We start from the raw sequence: 8,719 nt of genomic DNA, 5'->3' as shown, positions 1-8,719 counted from the left end.
AGCCTTGGATGAAATACCAGTATCAGGATGAACTTGCTTTAATACTTTATAAATGTAAATAGCATAACTTTCCTTCCTCCTGCGCTTCTTCTTCTTATCGTTCTTAGTTATATTCTTCTGAGCCTTTCCGTCCTTCTTGACCGCTTTTCCGCTAGTTTTTGGTGGCATGATTTCAAATGTGAAATTTCAAATTTTCAATTTTATGAATTTTCAAATTTGAACTACCCTCACTCAGAATTTAAGTATTTTTAAAACAAAAATTTCAAGAAATTCTCTCTTTACATTAGGGGATGAAAAAGGTATAAATTCTTGGTGTTTGCCTGTTTTCAACTCAGATCACGTAGATCAACTTAACAATCAAATACTATTGAAACATGTCTGGTCGTGGTAAAGGAGGTAAAGTTAAGGGCAAGGCAAAGTCTCGCTCAAATCGTGCTGGATTACAATTTCCAGTTGGTCGTATTCATCGATTGCTGCGAAAAGGCAATTATGCTGAACGCGTTGGTGCCGGCGCTCCCGTCTACTTAGCTGCTGTTATGGAATATTTGGCAGCTGAAGTTCTTGAATTGGCTGGCAATGCAGCACGCGATAATAAGAAGACAAGAATCATACCCCGTCATTTACAATTGGCCATCCGTAATGATGAAGAATTAAACAAATTGTTGTCTGGTGTCACAATCGCACAAGGTGGTGTATTACCAAACATCCAAGCTGTCCTTTTGCCTAAGAAAACAGAAAAGAAGGCTTAAACTATATCTTACAACACTATTTCTTTCGAAATTTTCGAACAACAACCGTCCTTTTCAGGACGATCAATTTATTTGATTAAAGAAAACATACTTCATTTCAAACAATTATTATTTATACAAATATTTCTTTGAAAAACGTAACCCATAAAAATGGTTAAAATTGGTTTACAGAAACCATTTCCAAAATAATGTCAAATGAAATATGATTTGGAATCAAGCACCTCCATCTTCCGGCAATCAGAGCAATTCTACTCCATACGTATTAATTCGGTTACTTCCTACACGTACGTGTAAAACATTCTAATTTTAACATTAGCTCTATTTGAGCAATTTTTGGATTAATTATGTTTTAATATCACATTTACGTTTGAAATAAACAATTCATTATAATCATTATTTTCGGTATATACGTATCCTAATTTATTTTAACTAGTTATATATAGTTTGTATATAGTATAAAATGCAATTAAACAATTCTATATATGGTACAAAAACATGTAATTATATTCAAGACTCATCGCATTAAGTAATAAGTACTCATCTCAGAACAATATTTCTGATATATTACTAAACTGAACAGATTTAGTAAAGAATTATAAAACATTCACATTCACATTGCTTCTTTTAATCGCTTTATGACAATATAACTAACAAAGAAAAGGTTGTATGTAATTCTATTAAATTCATCTTAAATATAGATTTTATTTCATATATTTTGGCGCGTAAATGCAAATAAGAAAATTACTCACGTTCCATCTTCATTCCATTTCGGCTTATAGTTTCTTACTCAATTTCACTCACACTCATGCTCATTCGGCTTGGAAGTATATGTATGGATCTTGAGTGTCCTTGGTATGCGTGTGAACTGTACTGACAATTTTGTCAGTTACTTTTTTTTTAAATAAAAAAATGAATGGTATAACAATGCAAGCCTTAAGTATTTTAGTTCACATACCAGTAGGTAGAAATTTTCCCGCCATAATTTTATCTGCCACCAAACGAATCAATAAGATATGGTATATAATTTTAAAAGCATGTGTGTTATTAAAAAAATGTCTTTCTTTCTTTGAAACTTATATCCTGGGTGGTAGGAAACTGATATATTCTAAACAGAAGGAGAATACATAAAACAATAAAATACTCTTAGTTTCTAAATTCTTTTACAATTTAATTCAATTGAGGAACAGATTTAAAAATTAAGTGATTGGGGTATAAATAGTATTTCATTATGAGATATCGGTTTTCAATGTTGTTTCATGCTAAATGTTGTCATGCTAAATCGTATTGAGAATGACAGTACAGAAAAAAAATTTTAAACAATTATTTGTATAATTATTATGATTATTGAAACTAAAAATTAACCGTTATTTAAATACGAAGACATAAAAGAAATAATTATAAAGAAATATTACATACAACTTTGTTATATTTACTTCTATATTTATTTTTATTGAGATATATCTATTTAATAAATAATTGGTGAATTCTTAGATATTTCTACGTCTAAAACTAGTTTGATTAAAAGAATAATTTTGAATACCTACATTAAAACATGTTTCTTGAAAATCTAACTAAGAAAAATTTCTAAAGTTTCTTACTTACATTCAACTTCAATTAATTTTTGTCTTAAAATCTTAATATTTGAAGTCGATAAAAATATTTGTATAAATTACAGTCAAGTATGTGTTCAAATGAATTATTTATCTCAAAAAATGAAAATATTCGGGTCCTGAAAAGGACCATTGGGCAATATAGTGTTAATAGTATTGCATTTTTAAACTAATATTATTTATTTAACCTCCGAAACCGTAGAGGGTGCGACCTTGTCTCTTCAAAGCATATACAACATCCATGGCTGTAACAGTCTTCCTTTTGGCATGTTCTGTATATGTAACTGCATCACGGATCACATTTTCCAGAAATACCTTCAATACACCACGAGTTTCTTCGTAAATCAAACCAGAAATACGCTTAACTCCACCACGGCGAGCCAAACGTCTTATAGCTGGTTTCGTGATACCTTGGATGTTATCACGAAGAACTTTGCGATGACGCTTAGCACCACCTTTTCCCAAACCTTTACCACCTTTACCACGACCAGTCATTTTGAGTTTATAATTTTAGTGCAGATAATACTTGTCTATTCAGACTTAAACAGTAAATAAATTCCACACTAGATATGCACAGTATTTATAGAAAAAATGAACAATACAAAAGATATGAGTGACAATGCTTAAACACAACAAATTACTCAAAAATGGCACTCAAATAATTGAGGGTAGAAATAAACAATGTAAAGGATATTAAGGATATAATGAACAATGACTGTTTGAACATGTGAACAGTTGAGATGGATCATAAGAGTTTGTTTTGAAATTTACTCTCTCAACATTTATTCGTTAAATTAAATTTTATTTAACAATTTGTTTAATTATGGCTCGTACAAAGCAAACTGCTCGTAAATCGACTGGTGGTAAGGCACCACGTAAACAATTGGCTACTAAGGCCGCACGCAAAAGTGCGCCCGCAACTGGCGGTGTAAAAAAACCACATCGTTATCGTCCGGGAACTGTAGCTTTGCGTGAAATTCGTCGCTATCAAAAGAGTACAGAACTCTTAATTCGCAAACTGCCATTCCAGCGTTTAGTCCGTGAAATTGCACAGGATTTCAAAACTGATTTACGTTTCCAGAGTTCTGCTGTAATGGCTCTCCAAGAAGCTAGCGAAGCATACTTAGTTGGGCTTTTTGAAGATACTAACTTATGCGCTATTCATGCTAAACGCGTAACCATTATGCCAAAAGATATTCAATTGGCGAGACGTATTCGTGGAGAACGTGCTTAAGAAGCAATTTCATACTATTTAATAAACATCGGTCCTTTTCAGGACCAAAATTAATTAAAGAAAAGAGATAGTTAAACATCATATTCAAATTAATAATACTCAGATAAAATGAATATATAAAGATAATTGATTCTCTCATTCTTCTTTGTAACTATAATTTTTGATGATGATCAGCATATAACGCTATATATAAACTTCACACTTATAGCAATTATTGTTGAAGTTATTAGTTTTTTAGCTTTGTTGCTTGTTAAAATTATCAACTTATGATAACAATACTTTTAATAAAAAGTGAAGAACATTCCAAAGTATATAAATTTTGGTATTATAATACAGAAATGTTAATATCAGCATAACTATACTGCCTCCCAATATTCTGCATACCGAGATCTTCCCATTGTGCTTACTTTCCAGTTCATTCAGAGGGATCACTCTCCTGACCCAACTCGTTGCTCAATCGAGAATATAGTAACTCGCTTCACGGAGTATATTCTTAAAGAGTTCAAAACTTTTGTGAATAGATATAATCGATCATAATTTACGTATACCTACTACGTTCTCTAATGTGATTTCACTCGGAAGTCTTTCACAATTTAATAACTGAGATCTCCTCAAGATTTTCTTTAGTGTACCAAGTATATGGCTTTAAAAATTTCTGCGAATAATAATTGACTATTTAATATTTATAATATAGTATATATAAGACGACGGAAATGTGAGAACGAAAGCAGCGTATACAAGCTCGAGAAAGTACTTTGACAGTTTAATGAGTTAAAGAAATAAATGTCCAGGCTAACAAATAGAATGGAGTAAAGGTGCTAAAATAATGCAAAAGTTGAAGTGGGTAATTCATACTGCAATATTTTTCATATTCTAGTTTCTATTGTTAAGTATGGTATACAGTAGAGTCTAGAATATGCCAGTTAATAGAAGAACTAAATGCCTGAAAGGGAAAGTTCAAAAGATTTAAAATTTAATTTATGCCAAAGATCAGTGAATATATTTAAAACTTAATTATATATGGTATTTTTAACACATAAATGAAATATTTTTATAATTTTTTGTTACATACTTTAGGTGAAACATGGCATTTGTGTATTTATTGGAACCTTATACGTATATTATTATCAGTTAGTTATATTCACTTATTTTTTCTGATTATTCAAAATATATATGCTCGAAAATCAGTATTATTTTATTCATTTCTAAAATGTTCATTTATTTGTGAAGTGTATGTTAGTAATTTTAAGATCAATTATCGACTTTAATTAAATATTTTTGTGGTCCTGAAAAGGACCGTTGGAGTTAATGTTGATTGTTCAATACAAAAAAATTTACTTGGAACTGGTATACTTAGTGACAGCTTTAGTACCTTCACTAACTGCGTGCTTAGCCAATTCACCAGGAAGTAAAAGGCGAACTGCAGTTTGAATTTCCCGACTAGTAATTGTGGATCGTTTGTTATAGTGGGCCAAACGTGAAGCTTCAGCAGCAATGCGCTCGAATATATCATTCACAAAGCTGTTCATGATGCTCATAGCCTTGGATGAAATACCAGTATCAGGATGAACTTGCTTCAATACTTTATAAATGTAAATAGCATAACTTTCCTTCCTCCTGCGCTTCTTCTTCTTATCGTTCTTAGTTATATTCTTCTGAGCCTTTCCGTCCTTCTTGACCGCTTTTCCGCTAGTTTTTGGTGGCATGATTTCAAATGTGAAGTTTCAAATTTTCAATTTTATGAATTTTCAAATTTGAACTACCCTCACTCAGAATTTATGTATTTTTAAAACAGAAATTTCAAGAAATTCTCTCTTCACATTAGGGGATGAAAAAGGTATAAATTCTTGGTGTTTGCCTGTTTTCAACTCAGATCACGTAGATCAACTTAACAATCAAATACTATTGAAACATGTCTGGTCGTGGTAAAGGAGGTAAAGTTAAGGGCAAGGCAAAGTCTCGCTCAAATCGTGCTGGATTACAATTTCCAGTTGGTCGCATTCATCGATTGCTGCGAAAAGGCAATTATGCTGAACGCGTTGGTGCCGGCGCTCCCGTCTACTTAGCTGCTGTTATGGAATATTTGGCAGCTGAAGTTCTTGAATTGGCTGGCAATGCAGCACGCGATAATAAGAAGACAAGAATCATACCCCGTCATTTACAATTGGCCATCCGTAATGATGAAGAATTAAACAAATTGTTGTCTGGTGTCACAATCGCACAAGGTGGTGTATTACCAAACATCCAAGCTGTACTTTTGCCTAAGAAAACAGAAAAGAAGGCTTAAACTATATCTTACAACACTATTTCTTTCGAAATTTTCGAACAACAACCGTCCTTTTCAGGACGATCAATTTATTTGATTAAAGAAAACATACTTCATTTCAAACAATTATTATTTATACAAATATTTCTTTGAAAAACGTAACCCATAAAAATGGTTAAAATTGGTTTACAGAAACCATTTCCAAAATAATGTCAAATGAAATATGATTTGGAATCAAGCACCTTCATCTTCCGGCAATCAGAGCAATTCTACTCCATACGTATTAATTCGGTTACTTCCTACACGTACGTGTAAAACATTCTAATTTTAACATTAGCTCTATTTGAGCAATTTGTGGATTAATTATGTTTTAATATCACATTTACGTTTGAAATAAACAATTCATTATAATCATTATTTTCGGTATATACGTATCCTAATTTATTTTAACTAGTTATATATAGTTTGTATATAGTATAAAATGCAATTAAACAATTCTATATATGGTACAAAAACATGTAATTATATTCAAGACTCATCGCATTAAGTAATAAGTACTCATCTCAGAACAATATTTCTGATATATTACTAAACTGAACAGATTTAGTAAAGAATTATAAAACATTCACATTCACATTGCTTCTTTTAATCGCTTTATGACAATATAACTAACAAAGAAAAGGTTGTATGTAATTCTATTAAATTCATCTTAAATATAGATTTTATTTCATATATTTTGGCGCGTAAATGCAAATAAGAAAATTACTCACGTTCCATCTTCATTCCATTTCGGCTTATAGTTTCTTACTCAATTTCACTCACACTCATGCTCATTCGGCTTGGAAGTATATGTATGGATCTTGAGTGTCCTTGGTATGCGTGTGAACTGTACTGACAATTTTGTCAGTTACTTTTTTTTTAAATAAAAAAATGAATGGTATAACAATGCAAGCCTTAAGTATTTTAGTTCACATACCAGTAGGTAGAAATTTTCCCGCCATAATTTTATCTGCCACCAAACGAATCAATAAGATATGGTATATAATTTTAAAAGCATGTGTGTTATTAAAAAAATGTCTTTCTTTCTTTGAAACTTATATCCTGGGTGGTAGGAAACTGATATATTCTAAACAGAAGGAGAATACATAAAACAATAAAATACTCTTAGTTTCTAAATTCTTTTACAATTTAATTCAATTGAGGAACAGATTTAAAAATTAAGTGATTGGGGTATAAATAGTATTTCATTATGAGATATCGGTTTTCAATGTTGTTTCATGCTAAATGTTGTCATGCTAAATCGTATTGAGAATGACAGTACAGAAAAAAAATTTTAAACAATTATTTGTATAATTATTATGATTATTGAAACTAAAAATTAACCGTTATTTAAATACGAAGACATAAAAGAAATAATTATAAGGAAATATTACATACAACTTTGTTATATTTACTTCTATATTTATTTTTATTGAGATATATCTATTTAATAAATAATTGGTGAATTCTTAGATATTTCTACGTCTAAAACTAGTTTGATTAAAAGAATAATTTTGAATACCTACATTAAAACATGTTTCTTGAAAACCTAACTAAGAAAAATTTCTAAAGTTTTTTACTTACATTCAACTTCAATTAATTTTTGTCTTAAAATCTTAATATTTGAAGTCAATAAAAATATTTGTATAAATTACAGTCAAGTATGTGTTCAAATGAATTATTTATCTCAAAAAATGAAAATATTCGGGTCCTGAAAAGGACCATTGGGCAATATAGTGTTAATAGTATTGCATTTTTAAACTAATATTATTTATTTAACCTCCGAAACCGTAGAGGGTGCGACCTTGTCTCTTCAAAGCATATACAACATCCATGGCTGTAACAGTCTTCCTTTTGGCATGTTCTGTATATGTAACTGCATCACGGATCACATTTTCCAGAAATACCTTCAATACACCACGAGTTTCTTCGTAAATCAAACCAGAAATACGCTTAACTCCACCACGGCGAGCCAAACGTCTAATAGCTGGTTTCGTGATACCTTGGATGTTATCACGAAGAACTTTGCGATGACGCTTAGCACCACCTTTTCCCAAACCTTTACCACCTTTACCACGACCAGTCATTTTGAGTTTATAATTTTAGTGCAGATAATACTTGTCTATTCAGACTTAAACAGTAAATAAATTCCACACTAGATATGCACAGTATTTATAGAAAAAATGAACAATACAAAAGATATGAGTGACAATGCTTAAACACAACAAATTACTCAAAAATGGCACTCAAATAATTGAGGGTAGAAATAAACAATGTAAAGGATATTAAGGATATAATGAACAATGACTGTTCGAACATGTGAACAGTTGGGATGGGTCATAAGAGTTTGTTTTGAAATTTACACTCTCAACATTTTTTCGTTAAATTAAATTTTATTTAATTATTTGTTTAATTATGGCTCGTACAAAGCAAACTGCTCGTAAATCGACTGGTGGTAAGGCACCACGTAAACAATTGGCTACTAAGGCCGCACGCAAAAGTGCACCCGCAACTGGCGGTGTAAAAAACCACATCGTTATCGTCCGGGAACTGTAGCTTTGCGTGAAATTCGTCGCTATCAAAAGAGTACAGAACTCTTAATTCGCAAACTGCCATTCCAGCGTTTAGTCCGTGAAATTGCACAGGATTTCAAAACTGATTTACGTTTCCAGAGTTCTGCTGTAATGGCTCTCCAAGAAGCTAGCGAAGCATACTTAGTTGGGCTTTTTGAAGATACTAACTTATGCGCTATTCATGCTAAACGCGTAACCATTATGCCAAAAGATATTCAATTGGCGAGACGTATTCGTGGAGAACGTGC

At 31.4% G+C, this 8,719-nt stretch overlaps 5 protein-coding genes and 1 pseudogene across 5 annotated transcripts; 3 read left to right on the top strand and 3 right to left on the bottom strand.

Annotated features, from left to right (window-relative positions):
- The first annotated feature begins 364 nt into the window (after nucleotides 1-364).
- Nucleotides 365-749, top strand: LOC119664235 (histone H2A). Its single transcript, XM_038073763.1, has one exon. It carries the CDS (start codon nucleotides 375-377, stop codon nucleotides 747-749), a length of 375 nt encoding a protein of 124 aa, XP_037929691.1. The 5' UTR covers nucleotides 365-374.
- Nucleotides 750-2,473: 1,724 nt separating this feature from the next.
- On the bottom strand, nucleotides 2,474-2,872 carry LOC119664234 (histone H4). The gene has a single exon (XM_038073762.1). It carries the CDS (start codon nucleotides 2,852-2,854, stop codon nucleotides 2,543-2,545), a length of 312 nt encoding a protein of 103 aa, XP_037929690.1. The 5' UTR covers nucleotides 2,855-2,872; the 3' UTR covers nucleotides 2,474-2,542.
- Nucleotides 2,873-3,182: 310 nt separating this feature from the next.
- On the top strand, nucleotides 3,183-8,714 carry LOC119664236 (annotated as a pseudogene).
- LOC119664232 (histone H2B-like) lies at nucleotides 4,928-5,299 on the bottom strand. Its single transcript, XM_038073760.1, has one exon. The coding sequence runs from the start codon at nucleotides 5,297-5,299 to the stop codon at nucleotides 4,928-4,930; it is 372 nt and encodes a 123-aa protein (XP_037929688.1).
- Nucleotides 5,506-5,924, top strand: LOC119664231 (histone H2A). Its single transcript, XM_038073759.1, has one exon. The coding sequence runs from the start codon at nucleotides 5,506-5,508 to the stop codon at nucleotides 5,878-5,880; it is 375 nt and encodes a 124-aa protein (XP_037929687.1). The 3' UTR covers nucleotides 5,881-5,924.
- On the bottom strand, nucleotides 7,605-8,003 carry LOC119664233 (histone H4). Its single transcript, XM_038073761.1, has one exon. The coding sequence runs from the start codon at nucleotides 7,983-7,985 to the stop codon at nucleotides 7,674-7,676; it is 312 nt and encodes a 103-aa protein (XP_037929689.1). The 5' UTR covers nucleotides 7,986-8,003; the 3' UTR covers nucleotides 7,605-7,673.
- Nucleotides 8,715-8,719: the final 5 nt, after the last annotated feature.

This window comes from Teleopsis dalmanni, unplaced genomic scaffold (genome assembly GCF_002237135.1).
Source record: "Teleopsis dalmanni isolate 2A unplaced genomic scaffold, ASM223713v2 unscaffolded_contig_1645, whole genome shotgun sequence".
NCBI classification, from domain to species: Eukaryota; Metazoa; Arthropoda; class Insecta; order Diptera; family Diopsidae; genus Teleopsis; species Teleopsis dalmanni.
The sequence above is the reverse complement of the archived record's forward strand: the minus strand, read 5'-3'. Positions and strand labels throughout refer to the sequence as shown.